General features: G+C 51.5%; 1 protein-coding gene across 1 annotated transcript; it reads right to left on the bottom strand.

Moving 5' to 3' along the window:
* Nucleotides 1-16,405: 16,405 nt before the first annotated feature.
* On the bottom strand, nt 16,406-20,677 carry LOC142500998 (uncharacterized). The gene is made up of 5 exons (XM_075610239.1): nt 20,660-20,677; nt 20,090-20,578; nt 17,617-18,526; nt 16,668-17,524; nt 16,406-16,552 (listed from the first exon to the last, which is right to left on the bottom strand). The coding sequence occupies exons 1-5, from the start codon at nt 20,675-20,677 to the stop codon at nt 16,406-16,408; spliced, it is 2,421 nt and encodes an 806-aa protein (XP_075466354.1).
* Nucleotides 20,678-22,357: the final 1,680 nt, after the last annotated feature.

Here is a 22,357-nt window from a genome sequence, read left to right as displayed (position 1 = left end):
GCGCGGCATGCTGCCAGGTGAGGAAATGCAGGGGGAGGAATCCCTGCCTTTGACGCCCCCCCCTGCCTTTGATGCCACCCCCCTGCCTTTGACGCACCCCCCTTCCTTTGACGCCCCCCCTGTCTTTGATGCCCCTGCCTTTGACACCCCCCTGCCTTTGACACCCCCCCTGCCTTTGACACCCCCCTCAGCTTTGACGCCCCCCCACTGCCTTTGACGCCCCAATGACTTTGACGCCCCCCTGCCTTTGACGCCCCCCCTGCCTTTGACACCCCCCCTGCCTTTGACACCCCCCCCGGCTTTGACGCCCCCCCACTGCCTTTGACACCCCAATGACTTTGACGCCCCCCTGCCTTTGACGCCCCCCCCTGCCTTTGATGCCCCCTGCCTTTGACGCCCCCCTGCCTTCGACGCACCCCCCCTGCCTTTCACGACCCCCGTCCCCCCCTTTCACGACCCCCCATCCCCCCCTGCCTTTCACGTCCCCCCCGTCCCCCCTGACTTTCACACCCCCCCTGACTTTCACGCCCCCCCTGCCTTTCAGGCCCCCCCTGCCTTTCACGCCCCCCCCTGCCTTTCACACATGCCTTACCCTCCCTGCCTTTCACGCCCCCCCCTGCCTCTGGGCAACACCTGGTATATCCGCACACTCTCTCTGTCCTCTCCCCCATCATACTCACCTCCCTCCCCGGTGCTCACTCACCTCCCTCCCCAGCGCTCACTCACCTCCCTCTCTGGCACTCACACCTCCCTCTCCGGCGCTCACTCACCTCCCTCTCCGGCGCTCACTCACCTCCCTCTCCGGTGCTCACTCACCTCCCTCCCCAGTCCCTCCCCGGCGCTCCACTCACCTCCCTCCCTGGCGCTCCACTCACCTCCCTCCCCGGCGCTCCACTCACCTCTCTCCTCGGCGCTCCACTCACCTCCCTCCCCGGCGGGGAAACAGGCAGTGGCCAGGCAGGCTGCAGCTGCCTCGCGGCGCCGAGTGCCTCAGATGGCGGCGCCCGGAAGTAGAGGTGAGTGTGTGTGTGTGTGTGTGTGTGTGTGTGTGTGTGTGTGTGTCGCTCTCCCACTTTCCCCCCACCCCCAGAGCACGCTCTCTATGGCTCAACATCCCTGAGCAGCAGGAGGAAGGCGGCAGGGAGTTGCGGCCACGCAATACCTCCTTTGTGCCACCGAGAGTCGCCAGAGGCCACGAGGGGGAGAGAACCAGTGGCAGCCTGAGGAGCGCGGCATGCTGCCAAGTGAGGAAATGCAGGGGGAGGAATCCATGCCTTTGACACCCCCCCTGCCTTTGACGCACCCCCCTGCCTTTGACGCCCCCCCCTGCCTTTGACGCCCCCCCTGCCTTTTACACCCCCCCTGCCTTTGATGCCCCCCTGCCTTTGATGATCCCCCCTGCCTTTGACACCCCCCCTGCCTTTGATGCCCTGCCTTTGATGCCCCCCCCTGCCTTTGATGCCCCCCCCGCCTTTCACACCCACCCCCCGCCTTTCAATAACAAAAAATAACAAACACGGTGGCCAGACAGCGGGCTATAGTAAGTGGCTTAACTAGGAACCAAAAAATACAAAAGAAACTGAATAGATATTCAGGATAAAACGCCACAGGCTGGTCTGGGCCACGTGGTCACAGTGGTAGCCACAGAAACCTAGGACTGATAGGCTAAGGTTAGCCTGTGATACATGGTACAAGTACAGTATGTCAACCTAGGCTAAACCTTAAATAGAGGTATAGATCAACATGGTAGGGGTAATGTAAACCCTAGTGTACCTAATTAAATATGTAAGCTGAGAACTTAGCTCCGAGCGATCACTATAAGCCCATGAGACTGCTGAATAATAAATCGTGGCATTGTTGCAATTGGAAGTATTGCAACCCACCGACACACAGTATTAGGACCATGATGCAAGTGTAACAACTAGTACACACTACACTAAATAGTGTGCCGGCAGGATACCCTTAGTAATGTACAAGCACAGAAGGGGGTAGTGAGTTGTGTAGCAACCCCCCCGAGGAGGGTAGTACCAAATTGCAAATACCTGTGCAGACCTTAATAACCCCAGGTAGGGGTCAATGAACCTACAGAAAGGTGTGAAGATGTAAGGTGCTGGATGCTGAGATCAGCAATGTAGCTGTATGTCCTGGTATGAGCCGCCGGCCAGCACCAGATCAGCCATAACCCCAGTACCGCCATATTCATGAACTTCGGGGGGAGGGGGACGGAATCCAAGATTCGGTCTCACAAAACTAGTCTCTATCATTTTACTCGGCAGGAATATCTTAAACTTAAACAATTTAAGGACAACAGAAATATCATTATAAGGGCGGCCGGCAAAGGCGGTGGGATAGTGGCAACGGATTATACCCATTACAGACACGAAGCATCAGTGCAACTTGGTGTTTCTATAAGGTACGTCCTGGTGTCCCCACTTGGCGATATAATTCTGAGACTGATGCTCCTGTTGGGCCAGGTTTTACCGATGGCTGGATTAGTGAGGAGACTAGGGATTTTCCCCACCCGATTATCCCCATATTTTATACCCTCCCCAAGCTCTATAAATCTTTGACTATGCCCCCAAGGGAGACCGATAATATCGGCTAAAGGATCTTTAAGCCAGCCATTGGCACAATATGACGATTTTTAGTTACTGCCCTTGGTAACGAACACGAGCAGTTATGCGTCGGGACACGGCGCAGTTCTGATATTTCTGACATTGCTGTGGATACCCTATTGGGGACACTCGATGTGTTTAGCCTATTCACCAATATCTCGCAGGACTTAGATCAGGCTGCCATCAGGACCCATCTTACCTATACTGGACCACCGATTGATTCTTTTTTTTTGCTATTCATAGATGTGATTCTGAAGAAAAACTACTTCAGATTCGTGAACACTTTTTACCTATAGCTGATGGGTACAGCGATGGTGGAAAACATGGCCTTATTCTATGCAAATCTATTCATGGATGACTATGAATGGCTTCATGTTTTTTCAAATGATCATTTTTCGGGGTTCATAAAATTTTATAGGTGATACGTTGATGACATTTTTCTTGTCTGTCAGGGTTCTGAGGGGTCTCTGACTTTATTCATCAACACATTAGCTCCAACCATACGTTTTACTTTATCGTTCAGCAAAATACAAATTCGTTTTCTCGCCACTATTGTGTATAAATTTGGCGATTCATTAGGCAATAAACTTTTCACAAAGATACCGATAGAAATACCCTTCTATTGGCAACTGGTAACCATCCAATTGCCCTTAACCGTGGGCTGGCATATTCCCAGCGATTAAGAGTAGTCCTTAATACTAGTGATGTAGCAAGTGCGGGCATCGCTTTGCATGTAATGGCTAATAGATTCAATAACAGGGGATATGACCCCAATGAAGTCTCTTCTGGCTTAGAGACAGCGCGTGCGATGAATATGGGGTATCTCCTTAGACCTCCAGACCCACACTTCTGCTTTATTAGCACTTTTACCACTATGCCCAATCATATTAAAGCCAATTTTTCCAAATTTTGGCACATATTGGCAAGCAACGATGGGTACATTTTTCACTATACCTCCACGCTTTTGCTTCAGAAGTGGAAGGAGCATAGGTGACAGTCCTATACAGACTTACCCTATTGATAATTATCATACCACTGGCCAGTAGCTCATTAGACCCTCTGGGGTATCCAAATGTCGTGGATGTGTCGAATGCCAATTTTTGAAAACTGGAAAGACCTATACATACCCCCAAAATGGCACCAAGATCAAGATCACTTTATTAAGTGCCCGCGTTGGGCCTTTATTACAAAGGCAAAACTTCACACGTGTTCAACGATAGGATCAATCTACATAGATCAGCAATCGGAAAAGCATTGACCAGTCCACCGGACTGTGAAGAGTATAATTTCCAGCCGGCAGCGAGACATTTTCGGGAAATGGGTCACTCCTGGGCATCATTCCGCTGCATGCCGATCGCCCACGTGCCGAGACCTCAGCGAGGAGAGGATAGGAACACACCTTCTGCAACTGGAGGCACATATGATTTTTACTCTAAACACGTTGACGCCAAAAGGAGTCCGTGAGGAATAAAACGTTCCTGTTTCCTCTAATTTTGTGTTCACAGGACATCTGATGGATTATATTATATTACGTACATGGTGCGGTTTCCAGCTTATAGGAGGATCTCCATACTGTTCCTACCCGCTGGATGAGTGCGGACTATGAATAACTTGACTACTCTACAGTCTGGGATGGCTCTAGTCTCTCTGGCTATCCGAGACGTACTTTGTGACCTGCCTATCATGGTGGTACTACATTCACATATGGTTGTAGCAATGTCTGATACATTAAAGATCTGGACTTTGATCATTCACTATAGCAGATATATTGTTATCCCTATCAATCAATGGTTGCCAGAGGGCTGAGTGAGTCCTTAAGGATACCCTACCCGGACACGGTGAATTCTGTTGCCGATGTCCACATTCCGCTGTATAAGTGACAGATAAGTGGTTAATGTATTATCCTGGGCCTTGTTCTATGACTAGCATCACTATCACTGGGTGTTGGGATATTTCCAGCTTCCCCATATCTCTGCCAGCCCTCTGTGCTCTGTTTGGACTTAGGTTCTATGGATCTGATCCAACGTTGTCTCTGTTTTTCCAGCTGGTTATTATGAATGTAAGTACATGCATGCTGGACTTCACAATTCTGCATTATTCTTGTCCTGCACAATGAATCCTATGTACACACTTTGCTTGTTATGTGCTCTTGCTATGTCATATATATTGTGTATCTTTTACGCTTGTGCCTTAGTATGTCTCCACTAGGGTTCATTCTGCAGCCGTGGGTTAAACGTGATTATTTATTCCCCACTGTGTGATCCGTGGTTATTCCCATTGGACATCCGTGTTGTGTGAGACGGTGGGATGCAGCACCCTCCATTCATAAAGACAAGATCTGGCTGGCTGGCTGAAACCGTATGTCAAGGGCTGAAGTGTCAGCTCTTGGGGTTCATTCTGTAAATGAATGTATGTGACGGCGAGCGTAACCAGGCTTCATAATAAAGGTTACGCCCTCTGGTGGTCCGTGGGCCCCTGGCAGCTCCCCAGTACTATAAGCCAGGGGCCCGGTATATGTACCTGTAACATTAAAGTGACCCCCGCTTTCCCACTTTCCATGTTCCCGTTACCCCAGACTCGTGGAGCTTGCTGTGCGAGTATTAGGTGGGATATTTGGGTAAGAATGCAAAGGTTTTGTTTGCAGGAGTTCGGGGTCCGGAGCTACCGGTAGTACCTTCACTCTCCCCGGCGTGCCAGCACTATTTGCCGGTATGCGAGTAGAATTACACCGGGGCTGTCCAGCGTCCCCCAGACTCCTCAGTTTGGAGCTCCGATATCCCAGTCCCAAGTCCCTTACAGTCATGAGTATACAAACTTGCTCTCACCCACGCCTCCCTGCCATCTCCTCCCACGCAAATTGTGCCAACCTTTTCATTTAATACTGACTAACCTTAAAACTCGCCCCACAAATCAAGCATCCCAACAGCCTGCACTCATGGCTATTGTCCCACACCCAGTCACTCCTACCACCCATTGTGGCCAAGCACTGCCATCTACTGCGCTTATTCCCTCACCTGCTGTCTCTGTAAGTTCCCCACCAAACCTCTTAGATTGTAAGCTCTTCGGGGCAGGGATTTCCTTTCCTATTGTCTGATTTTGCTGCGCTTATCGTATAATCATAATTCCCTGTACTGTATTCTTTGTGAAGCGCTGAGTACACTTTTGGCGCTATATAAATAAAGACATACAATACAATGAGTCTCCCCAAGGTCCCCCATGTATTAAAGTATATTTTATTAGGTTTGATACATTTCTTATAAGGCTCTATGCAGTTTGCCCGGGCATCCAGTTAAGGTGCCAGGGAGTCTGTATAGACATGGAATTCACATGATATTCACATATATGGAATTATATATGAGAGCGTGCTATTGCAGTAACTTATATTGTGTTACTAATAATGCCTGCCACGACGACACCGTGTTAATGGATGTTAGAAATAGTACATTGCCCATTATTTAATGTGAGTTTTATCCATAGCAGATTGCTCATAGTACTATTAACCATGTAGTGTCCCCCTACTTATCTGATCCCCCCAGATCCAGCGTGTGCAGGGCGAGCCCACTGTTAGTTTGGCTACAGACTCCTAACTTATACTAGTGGGTTAGTTGAGCGGCACACATCACGTTAATACTCACGTTCTGCTTCGTTGGTCAGTATTTTAGCCCAGTGATTCTCCTTGGAGTAGAATAGAGTCCGGCATATATATCCGTATTTCACCATCAGTGAGATAACTCACTTCTATCTTATGCTACTGGGTTCCTTGTGCGGTCCACATCTTATTTAGCTAACTATTAGTTCCTGTTACTTTGTAGCACAGCGAAGACAGACCAACATCCCCGTCTTGGTCAAGCTAATGACGTACGTATATAATTCCAGCAAGCCAATCAACTACGTGGGAGCAATTCTAATAAAAGGCACCGCTACTTTGGATAAGAAAGGGAAAAATATTGTACCCTCGGTCCTATTTTTATAGTGCTTATGATTAAAAGCATTCAATGCATGTTATGATACATACCCAAAATCATATACGATATTACAAAGGAGCATATAGCTACCTCAGGTTCAAAAAGGTATATATATATATATATATATATACATATATATATATATATATATATATATATATTTATTATATATATATATATTGTGACATAGTCCAAAGATGTTAGGCAGCTTTCTGCCCCATTTTAGAGCAGAAAGTGCAGGAATAGTTACAAATGATCCGTTCCACAGCTTCCCATTAACTCAGGCAGCTGGATGGAAAATCCAGACCACAGATTACCATGGCTCTAGTTCTCCCTCACCTGCTCTTCTAATCACATGCACAGGTATTTAGAGCAGAGAGGTTTTGCATTTCTCTCTCTCTCTCCTTGGAGCCTGGAGGCTGGGGGTATCGCTGCTCCCCTGCATCCAGTATCGGGGTTGACGGCCCCTCCACGTATCACAGTACCAGAGGATTTGCCTGGACACGGGACCGAGTTCCCACCACGAACAGATAAGACCAAACAAATGTTTACTGCTGTTGCTAAAAGACTGTGCTGTATCTAAGTGACCCTAAATGAGAGAGCATTGTTTTAAGCTGGGGAACCAGGTTAGTTGGCCAGCAGCTGTTAGAGAGACTGATTCTATGTGTAGTTAGATCCCTGAAAGGGATAGGATTTTGTTTATATAATTTGGTTTCTTTTTACTTGAAATAACAGTGTGGGAAATACTGTAACAATGAAATGAGTGAACTGCTGAATGAAAGTATCTGAGTACCTCTAACCTACACATGTTAAAGCTGCAGTACCTTACTTGGATGAATATAAAGCAGGCAGAAGCCTGAGTTAAGCAGCTTAATACTTTGCATGATCCTGTTTTTGTATTAAATAACCCTAGAAGACTGTGTCGGGAAGAACCCAGACAGACGTCAGCACTACAAAAGAGGGGCGTTTGTCACATATGGTGGAGAATGCGGGCAGACACTAAAAAGTCTGTGGGTTTGCAAATAAATGCGGGGGTTTAAAATGGCCGCCCAGCTGAACTAAAGTACAGATGCTATGAGTGAAGTCTGTTCCACTGTGTATATCAGTTGTGCTTCTAGCATACACAGAGAATGTGCGAAGTGTGGATGCAATAGCACCCTGAACCCAAACAGAAAACCAAAATGTTTTGCTGAAGAAAAAAAAAAAAAAATTTTGCATCTAGCAAGTGCTGTTTGTAAAGCTAATGCCTTTTGCTGAAGTGAGTGAATTTGCAGCTAGCAAGTGCTGTATGTAAGCTGCTGAAGTAAGTGAAATTGCAGCTAGCAAATTGTCCCTGCCGGGTTTCTAAAATGGCCGACGTGAAATGTTTGTTGTGTAATGTACGTAACCATACAAAACAGTGTCCCTTCAGGCCATACTATGATCACGACCCTGGAGGAGAGCCGTACCCACAGATGAATTTAGTATGCTGGGCCTGTCGTGAAGTAGGTCACATGGAAGATGTGTGCCCCAAAATTTTCAAAGACAAACAGCTGCAAAAGCAAGCAACGCCCTGTGAGGGCAAGCAAGATGTGGAAGCTGATAACAGTGAGTGTGTGCCCAGGACCATTGATATCTCTGGAGCTAATAAAGCAAAAAGAAAGAAAACTGTTCCTCAAGTCACAGGGGAAGTGACCGAGCCACTTGAACCTGCACTGTCAGGACATGCGTCAGAAAGGCGCCGAGATGAGCAACAGCCCATAGGGCCTGGCGCAATCGTCCCAGGAATGACGACACGCCTAGAGATGACAAAGGCTACTGCTACCATCATAGGCAGAGAGCCAAGCGAATCAAAGAAAACAAGAACTGACTGGAAACTATGCTATGAGATGTCCCAGAAAGATGTGCAAAACTTCATCACAGAGTTGGGGGTTTCTCGGCAAGAGGCTAGCGCGCTTAAAGCAGAGCTGGAACTCTCACGCCATGAGGTCTACGCTCGCAGCACAGAGCTGTGTACATTGAAGAAAACCTATGAGAATACCCTGAGTAATTTAGAGACTGTAAAAAGAGAGAATGTAAGTCTGACACAGAAAAATTCAGACTTGACTGACCAGATCAGTGAAGGTGATGAGAAGCTTCACCAAGCAGAAAAAGTGGAGAAGCAATTGATCCAGGAAAAGTTAGAAATGCAGGAAGCACTGCAGAATACAGAATCAGCGGCGATCCAGGCGACACAAACTGCAGAGCTCCAAAAAATGGAGGCGCTGATGCAAACCCAGAGCAAGCACCAGAAAGAGGTGAAGACCCTGAGGGAGGTCTGGCACGATCAGGTTGAAGAGCTGCAGAAGCAGATGGCTGAGCGCGAGATACAGTGCGCCAAGAGAGAGGAGGTGTCCGTCCGTCAGGTGGTTTGCCTGACACTGCGCTATAAAAGCGAGATGGCCGATATCTACAAGCAGCTGGACCACACGGCAAATGTGGGGGCCCGGCTGCAGCTGGAGCTGGACAAGACCCGGAAGGAGCACCTGCAGCTGCAGGTCAAGAATAGAGAAAATGAAACAGAATTAAACCTCGCTCTGAAACAGATGACGGACATGGGAGAAGCGGCTAAAGTGGTTCAGTCGGGCTATCAATCCTACCTCCTAACCAAGCAAGCTGTACGTTCCTATACGTGTATCTTCAATGCTGTTGCAATATTACGATTTGCTATAAAGATGAAGTTGGAGAAAGAGATTCCAAGGCTAAAAGAGACACGGTCACAAAAGGAGACCAGGGAAAGTAAACTCAATGCCCTCACTGATGACAAAGAGGAAGGAGAAAGAATTGACTTTGATTGTGCTGCTGTTATTCCAGAAACAGATAGGCACCCTCCTGAGAATATTCTCCCTGATCTGGGATTCAAAAATCCAGATCCTCAATTTCATTTACGTTGTCCAGAAGATTATCAAACCAGTGGACACACCCAGGACACCACAGAAGATGTTTTAGCCAAGTGGGTGGCAGTTCCTGAAAACACAAACTTGTTGACAGATCCTGATGACGTGGTTAATATGGACTACGTTTGTACAGAGGCAACTAGGTCTCCAAAACCCAAAGGCCTGGTAATGGCCACAAAAGGGAAATCAAAGATTGAAAAGAAAAAACAACGAAGGTTAACACGGCGCCTGAATAGTTCCATATCTCACCAATCTGGACCACACTGTGGAGCCAAGGAGAATCCGGTCCAAGGGTCTCATCAGAAGCTAAAGAAACAGTCCAGTCATTTGCAGGTTGCAGCGGACTATGAAATAAAGTCAAAGGATGCAATAGACTGGAAGTCAAAAAAAAAAAAAAATGTTTGGGGGAACGGACCGATTTTTTTTTTTTATTACACGTGTGGACTATGTCACGGACACTTAACTTTGCAAATAAGCATTTTTGTCAATATTACAATGTTATATTGGTTCTCTGTGTTGAAAATGTAGCTAAACTACAAATTAATATACAGGGTTGATGGCCCTTAAGATTACAAGGCTGTAGTATAAGAAAAAAAAAAATATATATTGGTTGCTTACAATATGGAAAAAAAAAAAAAAAATGCCCTTTTCGGTTGGTAAATTTATAATGAGGTTCATATTCTAGAGTAGAAAAACCCAGGGAGGTAATAGAAATTGTCTGGTTTTGTGAATATATTTAGCAGATCCTGGGTTGTAAGAATGTGTGCTAGACATTTTTCAAAATAGTTCCCTAATAGAGAGCAACAAAAAAATATGTTTGCCAAGTATAGTCTCTTATGACGAAACCTATTGTCCATAATTGCCGTGGAAAAAGTTCATATTCGTGTCATGTGAATACTTAATGTTGTACTGAGGAGTTAGCTCAAGTATTTCAGGTAGGACGCTCACCCCAGTGAGGTCCATGGCCGCTCACCCCAGTAGGTGTGAGCTGGGGAGGGGGATATGTGACATAGTCCAAAGATGTTAGGCAGCTTTCTGCCCCATTTTAGAGCAGAAAGTGCAGGAATAGTTACAAATGATCCGTTCCACAGCTTCCCATTAACTCAGGCAGCTGGATGGAAAATCCAGACCACAGATTACCATGGCTCTAGTTCTCCCTCACCTGCTCTTCTAATCACATGCACAGGTATTTAGAGCAGAGAGGTTTTGCATTTCTCTCTCTCTCTCCTTGGAGCCTGGAGGCTGGGGGTATCGCTGCTCCCCTGCATCCAGTATCGGGGTTGACGGCCCCTCCACGTATCACAGTACCAGAGGATTTGCCTGGACACGGGACCGAGTTCCCACCACGAACAGATAAGACCAAACAAATGTTTACTGCTGTTGCTAAAAGACTGTGCTGTATCTAAGTGACCCTAAATGAGAGAGCATTGTTTTAAGCTGGGGAACCAGGTTAGTTGGCCAGCAGCTGTTAGAGAGACTGATTCTATGTGTAGTTAGATCCCTGAAAGGGATAGGATTTTGTTTATATAATTTGGTTTCTTTTTACTTGAAATAACAGTGTGGGAAATACTGTAACAATGAAATGAGTGAACTGCTGAATGAAAGTATCTGAGTACCTCTAACCTACACATGTTAAAGCTGCAGTACCTTACTTGGATGAAAATAAAGCAGGCAGAAGCCTGAGTTAAGCAGCTTAATACTTTGCATGATCCTGTTTTTGTATTAAATAACCCTAGAAGACTGTGTCGGGAAGAACCCAGACAGACGTCAGCACTACAAAAGAGGGGCGTTTGTCACAATATATATATATATATATTATATATATATATATATATATATATATATATATATATATATATATCCTTCAGATTAAGATAACTCATTCAAGTTCACAGCCCAGCTAAGTGCTAATTTTGAGGTTTTATGTGTAGTAAATGTTTTCTTAGAATTTTCTTAAGGATGTCCCCTATCCCCCTTTCTATTTGCTCTCCCAGTTGAGCCACTGGCAGCTAGGATCAGAGCTAATAAAGAACGGGGTCACCATGCCATTGTGCCCATATAACATGTCCCTTTTTGCGAACGATATATTACTACCAATATCCAGGCCCCTAATCTCCCTTCCTAACTTAATTAAGGAGTTAGACACATTTAAATCCCTCTCGGGATTCAAAATAAACAATAACCAGAAAGTCAGGGGTGCTAAATGTTAATCTCCCCCTCATCAAGCTAATAACACTGAACTTTAATTACAAATGGAAAATAGATGGTATTAGATACCTTGGGAGTGAATCTAACAAACTTCTATGGTTCTTTATACAATGCAAATTATCCAAATGTAATAAAAACAATAAAGAGGGATATGAATATGTGGGTGAGTGTTTCATCTGTCCTGGATCGGCCGGATTCAGACGGTCAAAATGTATTTTGATGCCCCGTCTGCTGTATATCTTCCAGACCCTCTCTGTCCCCCTTGTAATAAAGGATATTATAGATCTCCAAAAAACGATCTCAGCTTTTATTTGGGCAGGAAAGAGGCCACATGGGTCAATAGGGCGATCATGTCCCTCCCCACGCCTGTAGGAGGTTTGGCACAACCGTTATCCTACTAGAAAGCGGCCCAAGCAAGCCAACTCAAACTGGCACGCGGACCGTGAGCTCAGACGTTGGGTTAAATTAGAGTCATACCTACTGGGCCCTCTAAGCTCAAAGACAGCACTTTGGCTCCCACAGACAGCTAAGAGAGACATACCTGAGGTCTTCTCTACACGGACAGCCAAGTGAGACATACCCGAGGTCTTCTCTACACGGACAGCTCAGAGAGATATACCTGAGGTCTTCTCTACACGGACAGCTCAGAGAGATATACCCGAGGTCTTCTCTACACGGACAGCTCAGAGAGATATACCCGAGGTCTTCTCTACACGGACAGCTCAGAGAGATATACCCGAGGTCTTCTCTACACGGACAGCTAAGAGAGATATACCCGAGGTCTTCTCTACACGGACAGCTCAGAGAGATATACCCGAGGTCTTCTCTACACAGACAGCTCAGAGAGATATACCCGAGGTCTTCTCTACACGGACAGCTCAGAGAGATATACCCGAGGTCTTCTCTACACGGACAGCTAAGAGAGATATACCTGAGGTCTTCTCTACATGGACAGCTAAGAGAGACATACCTGAGGTCTTCTCTACACGGACAGCTCAGAGAGATATACCCGAGGTCTTCTCTACACGGACAGCCAAGTGAGACATACCCGAGGTCTTCTCTACACGGACAGCTCAGAGAGATATACCCGAGGTCTTCTCTACACGGACAGCTCAGAGAGATATACCCGAGGTCTTCTCTACACGGACAGCCAAGTGAGACATACCCGAGGTCTTCTCTAAACGGACAGCTAAGAGAGATATACCCGAGGTCTTCTCTACATGGACAGCTCAGAGAGATATACCCGAGGTCTTCTCTACACGGACAGCAAAGAGAGATATACCCGAGGTCTTCTCTACACGGGCAGCTCAGAAAGATATACCCGAGGTCTTCTCTAAACGGACAGCTCAGAAAGATATACCCGAGGTCTTCTCTACACGGACAGCTCAGAAAGATATACCTGAGGTCTTCTCTACACGGACAGCTCAGAGAGATATACCCGAGGTCTTCTCTACAATGTCACACTCCCTAGAATTCTAGGAGTCCCATAGCTTGAAAGCGGGACCTATGCACATAAACTCCACTATGGCATCAATATTTAACAATCAGAATGCCAGCAGGCTTGGTGAAAGCACATTGTGAGCTCTGGCGATCTGCCAGAATCTTGAGGTTGAGAGACCTGGGGGCAAAAGGTCAAATTAAATCCCTTGAAACCTTTTTTCCAGACAGAGGTAAAAAAAAAAAAAATTCCAATTCATACAGTTTAGGGGCTTATTCAATCTGAAAAGAACCAGAGACTCGTTAATCTTACCGGAGGAACCATGTCTGGAGTCAGGTTACATAGAAGGACCTAATCGTCACCTTTTACTCTACCTTCCTGAACATATAATCTCAGGAAAAATGTCGATTCATGAAACAATGGGAATTAAACCTGGAGTTAGAATTGGATAGTGAGGAATTGGACCATTTATTCGAGGTGGCAGCAAAAAGTTCTATCTGTACCTCAGAAATAGATGTCCAAAATAATCAGCGCACCTCAGAAAACCTGCGTGTAAAGCCCGGTACCATATGCAGTATGCGCCCACTAAGTCAGCACAACTGCCCCAGGTTCCTCCCCAATGTGTCCCAAGACAGGTGGTGACCGCGGGTCCTTATATCATATATGGCGGAGGTGTCCAAAGATTAAACAAATCTGTAGTTCAATACACGACTTGATCGATGACACGACAGAGAATGTTGAAACCTCCTTTAGCCGGCGACCATGGGTGTCCTTACTGAGCAGAGCAGTTACAGAGCTGAGCAAACCTGAACACACACAGGCACGTTCTATAGCGCCGGGCGCGGAATTTTAGTTGGCTGACGTCAGTCAGCCTTTCTATACAAGGGCCGCGCGCACGCACGGCAGGGAGAGGGGAGCCGACAGACAGCGGCGAAGATGAGGAAATTCGTATTTTTGCGCCGCTACCGGAGCTATATGTGTGTGTGTATGTCTGCACAAGTTTTTATTTTTATCAATGTTTTTTTTTAAATAAATAATAAATCACACACACACACACACACAAACACACACACAAACACACACACACACACCACAGTGTACTTACGAAAAGCATGCAGCACGTGCACACGCGTTCGCACAGGCACTCATGGCCACATGCAGTATATAACAGCCCATAGTTGCCCCTTCCGTGGAGGCGCACACACACACACACACACACACTTCTGTGGAGGCCTTTATTTAGTTGGGTGTTGGGTGAATAGTTTTTGGCCGATGCGGGATTGACCCAAGGCAGGACTTTGCAACTCATGGGGAGGCAGTGACACTCTGTGGTCACCGCTAGTACTGCAAGGAGTGTGTTCCAGGGAAAAAAAGCACAATGCAGCCAGGCTGATGCAACAGATATAAATGTATTTGAGGTGAGTGAAGGTGCGAGGAGCTGGGACGGGGGATGGGGGAATTACGTGGGGCGCACTGATATACGTGGATATAATGCTGATTTCATGGGAGTGGAAGGCACAGGGTGTGAGGGAGCAGCGCATGCTGCATGGGTCTCCTAACTACTTGTTGCTCTCGCAGTCCGTGTAAGGTGGAGGGGTCAGCAGGGGTGCAGAGTCCTTCTCTCCGGGACCCTCCTGTGAAGGAAGACAGACAGGTCACATTGAATTGGGGACCATATCAATGGAGCCCAACAAGACTGTCATAGCTGCTACTTCCACTGCCTGCTGCTCCCCCTTCTGTGCAGCTTCAGCCCCGTGTGTGCGTGCGCAGGGCGTCCCTGCCAGCTTATTACAACTCGTGTAAAAGGGTCATTTAGATTAACCCTTTGGCCAAAGCGTCTTAAGCCTGCTGCCACTTACAAGGCATGACCGTTAGCAGGTCCTAACACTCACCTGATTAAAATTCTTATTTACCTGTATAATTACAGGAAGAATGATCGCATTGGATCTGTCATAACCTGGCAAAATGAAACTGACCTGCCAACTTGGAAAGTGGGGAGGGGCGAGCTTAAACCTTGGGGGGGAGTAAGTGGGGAGGGGCTACTACCCTCCCATAAGCAACTGAGACCAGCTGCACACAATTAACAAAATACACAGATTCCCAACAAGCTCTGAGAAACCCCAACCATTACCACATAATAAATATATACATATAAGCAGTGGTTGACAAATCACTAAAAAATCTACTCGCCACACAAAAAAATCTACTCGCCACCTAGTACCAAACGTGTGCTGCTTGGGCCAATAGGAGCTCGCCACGATGTTAAATCCACTCGCCCGGGGCGTGCAAATGTATAGGTTTGTCGAACACTGCATATAAGTGTCAAAAGGAGTGCTAGTGGGCGTGGCTAAATGTAAACAAAGATGCCCAAAGCTACTTCCAATGTGACAAAAATACACAGTGCAATACCTATATACTGTATCTGTTGTAAAAGGGATATATAGGTATTGCACTGTGTATTTTAGGCACATTGGAAGTAGCTTTGGGCATCTTTGTTTACATTTAGCCACGCCCACTAGCACTCCTTTTGACACACACACACACACACACACACACACACACACACACACACACACACACACACACATTAAGGTTATGGTGGGTATGTATATATATATACACATACACACATACATATCTCAAGATAGCCAGAACAAACAATGAAAGTACAATATTATACACACACACACACACACACACACACACACACACACACAGACACACACTAAATTCGGCCCTGAAGGGGTTAAAAGGATGGACATGTAACCCTTACAGGCCAGAGGTTGTTTGTCAGACTCCCAACTGCAAAAAAATCTGATTCATTTCCATATTTGTGGTGTTGCCATAAATTAGATCATCATCCTCATCTGCCTCATCATCCGCCTCATCATCATCATCCTCATCCGCCTCATCATCATCATCCTCATCCGCCTCATCATCATCCTCATCCGCCTCATCATCATCATCCTCATCCGCATCATCATCATCATCCTCATCCGCCTCATCATCATCCTCATCCTAATCCGCCTCATCATCATCATCCTCATCCGCATCATCATCATCACCTTCATCCTCATCATCATCATCCACCTCACCTTCATCCTCATCATCCGCCTCACCTTCATCATCATCATCATCATCCTCATCCGCCTCATCATCATCACCTTCATCCGCCTCATCATCATCCGCCTCACCATCATCATCCGCCTCACCATCATCTGCCTCATCATCATCATCATCATCATCGCTCTCATCTGCCTCACCTCAATCATCATCGCTCTTATCCGCCTCACCTTCATCCTCATCCGCCTCATCATCATCATCCGCCTCACCATCATCCGCCTCACCTTCATCATCCTCACCTTCATCATCCTCACCTTCATCATCCTCACCTTCATCATCCTCATCCGCCTCACCTTCATCATCCTCATCCGCCTCACCTTCATCATCCTCATCCGCCTCACCTTCATCATCCTCATCCGCCTCACCTCATCATCCTCATCCGCCTCACCTTCATCATCCTCACCCGCCTCATCATCATCATCCGCCTCACCATCATCCGCCTCACCTTCATCATCCTCACCTTCATCATCCTCACCTTCATCATCCTCACCTTCATCATCCTCACCTTCATCATCCTCACCCGCCTCACCTTCATCATCCTCATCCGCCTCACCTTCATCATCCTCATCCGCCTCACCTCATCATCCTCATCCGCCTCACCTTCATCATCCTCACCCGCCTCACCATCATCCGCCTCACCTTCATCATCCTCACCTTCATCATCCTCACCTTCATCATCCTCACCTTCATCATCCTCACCTTCATCATCCTCATCCGCCTCACCTTCATCATCCTCACCCGCCTCACCTTCATCATCCTCATCCGCCTCACCTTCATCATCCTCACCCGCCTCATCATCATCATCCGCCTCACCATCATCCGCCTCACCTTCATCATCCTCACCTTCATCATCCTCACCTTCATCATCCTCACCTTCATCATCCTCACCTTCATCATCCTCACCTTCATCATCCTCATCCGCCTCACCTTCATCATCCTCATCCGCCTCAACTTCATCATCCTCATCCGCCTCAACTTCATCATCCTCATCCGCCTCAACTTCATCATCCTCATCCGCCTCACCTTCATCATCCTCATCCGCCTCCTCACCATCATCCGCCGCCTCACCATCATCCGCCTCCTCACCTTCATCATCCTCATCCGCCTCCTCACTTTCATCATCCTCATCTGCCTCCTCACCTTCATCATCCTCATCCGCCTCCTCACCATCATCATCCCCATCCGCCTCCTCACCATCATCATCCTCATCCGCCTCATCATCATCCTCATCCGCCTCATCATCATCATCATCCGCCTCACCTTCACCATCATCCGCCTCACCTTCACCATCATCCGCCTCCTCACCTTCACCATCATCGCCTCCTCACCTTCACCATCATCCGCCTCCTCACCTTCACCATCATCCGCCTCCTCACCTTCATCCGCCTCCTCACCTTCATCCGCCTCCTCACCTTCATCCGCCTCCTCACCTTCATCCGCCTCCTCACCTTCATCCGCCTCCTCACCTTCATCCGCCTCCTCACCTTCATCCGCCTCCTCACCTTCATCCGCCTCCTCACCTTCATCATCCTCATCCGCCTCATCATCATCATCATCCGCCTCATCATCATCATCCGCCTCATCATCATCATCCGCCTCACCATCATCCTCATCCGCCTCACCTTCATCCTCATCATCATCATCATCCGCCTCACCTTCATCATCCTCATCCGCCTCACCTTCATCATCCTCATCCGCCTCACCTTCATCATCCTCATCCGCCTCCCCTTCATCCTCATCCGCCTCACCATCATCCTCATCCGCCTCATCATCATCATCCGCCTTATCATCATCATCCGCCTCACCATCATCCTCATCCGCCTCACCTTCATCCTCATCCGCCTCATCATCATCATCCGCCTCATCATCATCCTCATCCGCCTCATCATCATCATCCGCCTCACCATCATCCTCATCCGCCTCACCTTCATCATCCTCATCCGCCTCATCATCCTCATCATCCTCATCCGCCTCACCTTCATCATCCTCATCCGCCTCATCATCCTCATCATCCTCATCCGCCTCACCATCATCCTCATCCGCCTCACCTTCATCATCCTCATCCGCCTCACCTTCATCATCCTCATCCGCCTCACCTTCATCATCCTCATCCGCCTCACCTTCATCATCCTCATCCGCCTCACCTTCATCATCCTCATCCGCCTCACCTTCATCATCCTCATCCGCCTCACCTTCATCATCCTCACCCGCCTCACCATCATCCTCATCCGCCTCACCATCATCCTCATCATTATCATCATCCTCATCCACCTCATTATCTACTTTATCGTTATCCGCCTCCTCCCCCCCCCGCCCCCGCCTCCTCCCCCGCCTCCTCCTCCCCCGCCTCCTCCTCCCCCCGCCCCCGCCTCCTCCCCCGCCTCCTCCTCCCCCCGCCCCCGCCTCCTCCCCCGCCTCCTCCTCCCCCCGCCCCCGCCTCCTCCCCCGGCTCCTCCTCCCCCCACCCCCGCCTCCTCCCCCGCCTCCTCCTCCCCCGCCTCCTCCTCCCCCCGCCTCCTCCTCCCCCCGCCCCCGCCTCCTCCCCCGCCTCCTCCTCCTCCTCCCCCCGCCCCCGCCTCCTCCCCCGCCTCCTCCTCCCCCCGCCCCCGCCTCCTCCCCCGCCTCCTCCTCCCCCCCGCCCCCGCCTCCTCCCCCGCCTCCTCCTCCCCGCCTCCTCCTCCCCCCGCCTCCTCCTCCCCCCGCCCCCGCCTCCTCCCCGCCTCCTCCTCCCCCGCCTCCTCCTCCCCCCGCCTCCTCCTCCCCCCGCCCCCGCCTCCTCCTCCCCCCGCCTCCTCCTCCCCCCGCCCCCGCCTCCTCCCCCGCCTCCTCCTCCCCCGCCTCCTCCTCCCCCGCCTCCTCCTCCCCCGCCTCCTCCTCCCCCGCCTCCTCCTCCCCCCGCCCCCGCCTCCTCCTCCCCCCGCCTCCTCCTCCCCCCGCCCCCGCCTCCTCCCCGCCTCCTCCTCCCCCGCCTCCTCCTCCCCCCCGCCTCCTCCTCCCCCCGCCCCCGCCTCCTCCCCCCGCCTCCTCCTCCCCCCGCCCCCGCCTCCTCCTCTCCCCGCCTCCTCCTCCCCCCGCCTCCTCCTCCCCCCGCCCCCGCCTCCTCCCCCGCCTCCTCCTCCTCCCCCGCCTCCTCCTCCCCCCGCCTCCTCCTCCCCCCGCCCCCGCCGCCTCCCCCCGCCTCCTCCTCCCCCCGCCTCCTCCTCCCCCCGCCACCTCCTCCCCCCGCCCCCGCCTCCTCCTCCCCCCGCCCCGCCTCCTCCCCCGCCCCGCCTCCTCCTCCCCCCGCCCCCGCCTCCTCCCCCGCCTCCTCCTCCCCCCGCCCCCGCCTCCTCCTCCCCCGCCTCCTCCTCCCCCCGCCTCCTCCTCCCCCCGCCCCCGCCTCCTCCCCCGCCTCCTCCTCCCCCGCCTCCTCCTCCCCCCGCCTCCTCCTCCCCCCGCCCCCGCCTCCTCCCCCGCCTCCTCCTCCCCGCCTCCTCCTCCCCCGCCTCCTCCTCCCCCCGCCCCCGCCCTCCTCCCCGCCTCCTCCTCCCCCCGCCTCCTCCTCCCCCCGCCCCCGCCTCCTCCTCCCCCCGCCTCCTCCTCCCCCGCCTCCTCCTCCCCCGCCCCCGCCTCCTCCTCCTCCCCCGCCTCCTCCTCCCCCCGCCTCCTCCTCCCCCCGCCCCCGCCGCCTCCCCCCGCCTCCTCCTCCCCCCGCCCCCGCCTCCTCCTCCCCCGCCCCCGCCTCCTCCTCCCCCCGCCCCCGCCTCCTCCCCCGCTGCTGCTGCTGCCGCTGAATGTAACCAACTTTCGTTTGCTTTTCCAGCAATGTTTTTTATTTTTTTTTACAATTGAGTTAAGGCGCCGGCCACACCGCGCCGGCCACACCGCGCCGGCCACACCGCGCCGGCCACACCTCGCCGGCCACACCTCGCCGGCCACACCTCGCCGGCCATACTGCGCCGGCCACACCGCGCCGGCCACACCGCGCCGGCCACACCGCGCCGGCCACACCTCGCCGGCCACACCTCGCCGGCCATACTGCGCCGGCCACACCCGCGCCGGCCACACCGCGCCGGCCACACCTCGCCGGCCACACCGCGCCGGCCACACCGCGCCGGCCACACCGCGCCGGCCACACCGCGCCGGCCACACCTCGCCGGCCACACCGCGTCGGCCACACCGCGCCGGCCACACCGCGCCGGCCACACCTCGCCGGCCACACCACGCCGGCCACACCTCGCCGGCCACACCACGCCGGCCACACCGCGCCTTCTCAGAAAGCACGTCTGGTCTTAATCTTCTCAGATATGGTTCTCTGACGCCATTATTCTCCGTCTTTAGGAAGACGCGCAGGAACCCCCCGCGGCAGTTACATAGTTACAGTGTAACTATGTAACTATCAGTCAGTACACGCACACGCCTCCGGCGATACATATTATAGATAAAGACCTGTGGATCCCAGCACTCACCTCCTCGGAGGCAGCGAAGCCACAGCACAGGGTCCGCAGGCCGTGCAGTGAGAGAACAGAGACATGCAAAGACCCCAAACCAGGAGCAGCACAACCATGATCTCCAAGCCCAACAGAAGGTACTGCGGAGGGGGGGGGGGGGACGATACAGGGGGTGAGGGGGGAAGTAATCACAGTGGGAGGGTTCCCTCCATCACCCCCTCCCCCATAGTCGGTGGTTCCCCTCTATCTCAGTCACCCCCTCCCCCCATAGTCGGTGGTTCCCCTCTATCTTAGTCACCCCCTCCCCCCATAGTCGGTGGGTCCCCTTGTATCTCAGTCACCCCCTCCCCCCATAGTCGGTGGGTCCCCTGTAATTCAGTCACCCCCTCCCCCCATAGTCGGTGGGTCCCCTCTGTCTGGGTCACCCCCACCCCCATAGTCAGTGGGTCCCCTCTATCTCAGTCACCCCCTCCCCCCATAGTCGGTGGGTCCCCTCTGTCTGGGTCACCCCCTCCCCCCATAGTCGGTGGGTCCCCTCTGTCTGGGTCACCCCCTCCCCCCATAGTCGGTGGGTCATCTGTCTGGGTCACCCCCTCCCCCCATAGTCGGTGGGTCCCCTCTGTCTGGGTCACCCCCTCCCCCCATAGTCGGTGGGTCCCTTCTATCTCAGTCACCCCCTCCCCCCATAGTCGGTGGGTCATCTGTCTGGGTCACCCCCTCCCCCCATAGTCGGTGGGTCCCCTCTGTCTGGGTCACCCCCTCCCCCCATAGTCGGTGGGTCCCCTCTGTCTCAGTCACCCCCTCCCCCCATAGTCGGTGGGTCCCCTCAGTCTGGATAACCCCCCCCCCCCCCACGCAGTTTTGGGTCACACCATGAACTCATTGAAGACTCTCTTGCAATTCTCCAGGTCCCAGTCCGGCCCGTCGGAGGGGGGGGGAGTCGTCGTCATATAGTGATAATAGGACGTGTAGCGCTGGCGACGTCTCACACAGATGTCATCCACTCTGCTGAACCACCTCCAGTGGCTGAGATCACCGGCTGCTATCACCAGGCCGGCTATCGACACCGCCAGGCTAACCACCTGAGATATGGTGGACAGAAGGACCTGCGAGGGAGAGACACAACGTGAACGGGGGTGAGGGGTGGAAGAAACGGGGACGGCGAGAGAGGAGAACCTGTGGAGAGAGAGAGTGAGTGGGAGGGATGAGGGGTGGAAGAGACAGGGCGGTGGGAGAGAGACTACAGGAGTGGAGGGTGAGGGGTGGAAGAGACGGGGGGAGGTGGGAGAGGAGAACCAGCGAGGGAGAGAGGAAACGTGAGGGGGGGGGGGGTGAGGTTTGGAAGAGATGGGGGGAGGCGGAAGAGGAAAACCTGCCAGGGAGACAATTTGAGTGGGGGGGGATGAGGGGTGGAAGAAACGGGGACGGCGGGAGAGGAGGAGCTGCGGGGGAGAGAGACAAAGCGAGTGGAGGCGTGTGAAGGGTGGAAGAGACAGGAGCGGTGGGAGAGGAGAACCTGAGAGGGAGAGGCAACGTGAGGGTGGGGGGTGGAAGAAATTGGGGGGGGGGAGAGGAGGGGGGGTAGAGAGGAGAGGAAGGGTCCCTTACCCAGCAGCGTGTGGTACGTTTGTCGGCTACAACAGACAGAGCTCCTGAGAGTATG

This window comes from Ascaphus truei, chromosome 8 (assembly GCF_040206685.1).
Source record: "Ascaphus truei isolate aAscTru1 chromosome 8, aAscTru1.hap1, whole genome shotgun sequence".
Taxonomy (NCBI): domain Eukaryota; kingdom Metazoa; phylum Chordata; class Amphibia; order Anura; family Ascaphidae; genus Ascaphus; species Ascaphus truei.
This window is presented reverse-complemented; position numbering and strand designations above follow the sequence as displayed.